This window comes from Aplysia californica, unplaced genomic scaffold (genome assembly GCF_000002075.1).
Source record: "Aplysia californica isolate F4 #8 unplaced genomic scaffold, AplCal3.0 scaffold02094, whole genome shotgun sequence".
In the NCBI taxonomy this organism is placed as follows: domain Eukaryota; kingdom Metazoa; phylum Mollusca; class Gastropoda; order Aplysiida; family Aplysiidae; genus Aplysia; species Aplysia californica.
This window is the reverse complement of record NW_004799364.1, coordinates 6,865-8,759: the sequence shown is the minus strand read 5'-3', so window position 1 is coordinate 8,759 and position 1,895 is coordinate 6,865. Positions and strand designations below refer to the sequence as shown.

At 42.7% G+C, this 1,895-nt stretch overlaps 1 protein-coding gene across 1 annotated transcript; it reads left to right on the top strand.

The window, feature by feature from the left end:
* Positions 1-428: 428 nt before the first annotated feature.
* LOC101860386 (sphingolipid delta(4)-desaturase DES1) lies at positions 429-1,889 on the top strand (the record flags this gene model as incomplete). Its single annotated transcript, XM_005113375.3, is given in 1 exon segment — positions 429-1,889. A coding segment is annotated over 1 exon segment (1,119 nt). The 3' UTR covers positions 1,550-1,889.
* Positions 1,890-1,895: the final 6 nt, after the last annotated feature.

The window sequence follows — 1,895 nt, the reverse complement described above, 5'->3', positions numbered from 1 at the left end:
GTAGTAGTAGTAGTAGTAGTAGTAGTAGTAGTAGTAGTAGTAGTAGTAGTAGTTATCAGTTATGAGTTGTATTGTAAAAAGGAAATAACTTTAACAACAGGAGCAGTAGCTGTTGCAGTGCACACGTTTGGCTGTTTTACAGATGCAGTTAGAAATTGTATAGAGAAAGCTGGGAGACAGGAATTTTTCATAATTTAGTGTGCAGTGTTGACTTGAAGCTAGAGAGTAGGTCATTTTGTACTCTATGACGTGTAGATAATCAAAACTTATAGTTTCTTAATCTACATTTTATATTTTCATAACGTCGGATCACTAGTTAACAGGCACAGGCAACACAGTCGAGTGACATTCACATACCCACAAATGCCTTATAAACACTGTTGGAAAGTTGAGCTGACTTTTTTCTTCTCTTATTTTTACTTCTTTCTAGATGACTGCAAAGATGAATGGGTACTCAACAACGGCATCCGAGGGGATCAACGGGAAGGAAAACAGTGAGCCCAAACAACGCCATAAACTTCTCACTGTTCCAAAAGAACCTTTCAAATGGTTCAACGGATTTCTCACTCTCCAGACAAGAATGGAAGGAGACGAAGACGACTGGTTCTTCAGAGAAGAGCCTCATACGGGACGTCGAAAAGAAATTCTAGACAAACATCCGGAGATTAAATCTTTGATGGGTCCCGACCCTTGGATTGTTGTCCCCGTTACATTTTCGGTGATCTCTCAACTCTTCTTGGTCTGGCTCGTCAAAGATTGCTCCTGGTGGACTGTCACACTATTCGCATACGGTATAGGAGCTTGCTTCAATCATTCTCTCGGCGCTGCCATCCACGAAATTGGTCACAACTTAGCTTTTGGACATGGCAAGCGGGCTTGGTGGAATAGAGTGTTGAGTATCTGGTGTAACTTGCCTCTTGGGGTTCCTATGGCAATTACGTACAAGAAGTACCATGCTGACCATCATAGGTACCTCGGAGAGGAAATGCAGGATGTAGACATTCCAACACGCTTAGAGGCCTGGTTATTTCGCCGCCCAATCACAAAACTCATATGGGTTATTATACATCCAGCACTGCACGGAATTAGGCCTTTTTACAAAAGCCCGAAACCTATGGAATTTTGGGAAGTTATCAACACCATAATCCAGTTCCTTTTTGACTTCCTTGTATTCCAGGTTTTCGGCATCAAAGCTCTCGGATATATGGTGATTGGAACGCTTTTCGGAACAGGAATTCACCCTCTTACAGGGCACTTCATCTCAGAACATTATCTGTTCACCAAGGGTCAAGCTACTCACTGTTATTATGGACCCCTTAATTTCATTCTGTACAACGTCGGTTACCACAATGAGCACCACGACTTTCCCTACATCCCTTACACACGTCTACCGGAAGTCAAACGACTCGCCCCGGAGTACTACGATAATTTGCCCTATCACTCATCTCTGACCAAAGTCATGTGGGATTTTATTTTCGACCGCAATATGGGACCACACGCTCGCGGTGTCGGGTACGTTAAGGACGAAGCTGTTGGGAAATACACGTAATTGTCTATGATCTGTCAATTTTAAGACTTTTTCTCGTCATATTTTGTGTATTACATGGCTTTGTGTTTATTTCTAGGCCACAAACCTACTTGGAGGATGATTTTGCCTGCAAGCATGGAAAGCTTTATATATCAAACAGCTGTGCTTTTTCAGACTATTCAGTGGATTGTCGTGGTAACGGTAGGCACCGGTCAGGTAGAGAGACGGAGAGACAATGGTGTCTCACACTGTGAGGTTATTGAGCGTTACTCAAATAAAGTGAAAGGACTGGTGAAAGCAGATGTCACAGAGCTGCCTTGGTTTACGGGTTAAATATGAACGTTCAGGATTATATCACACACGCACA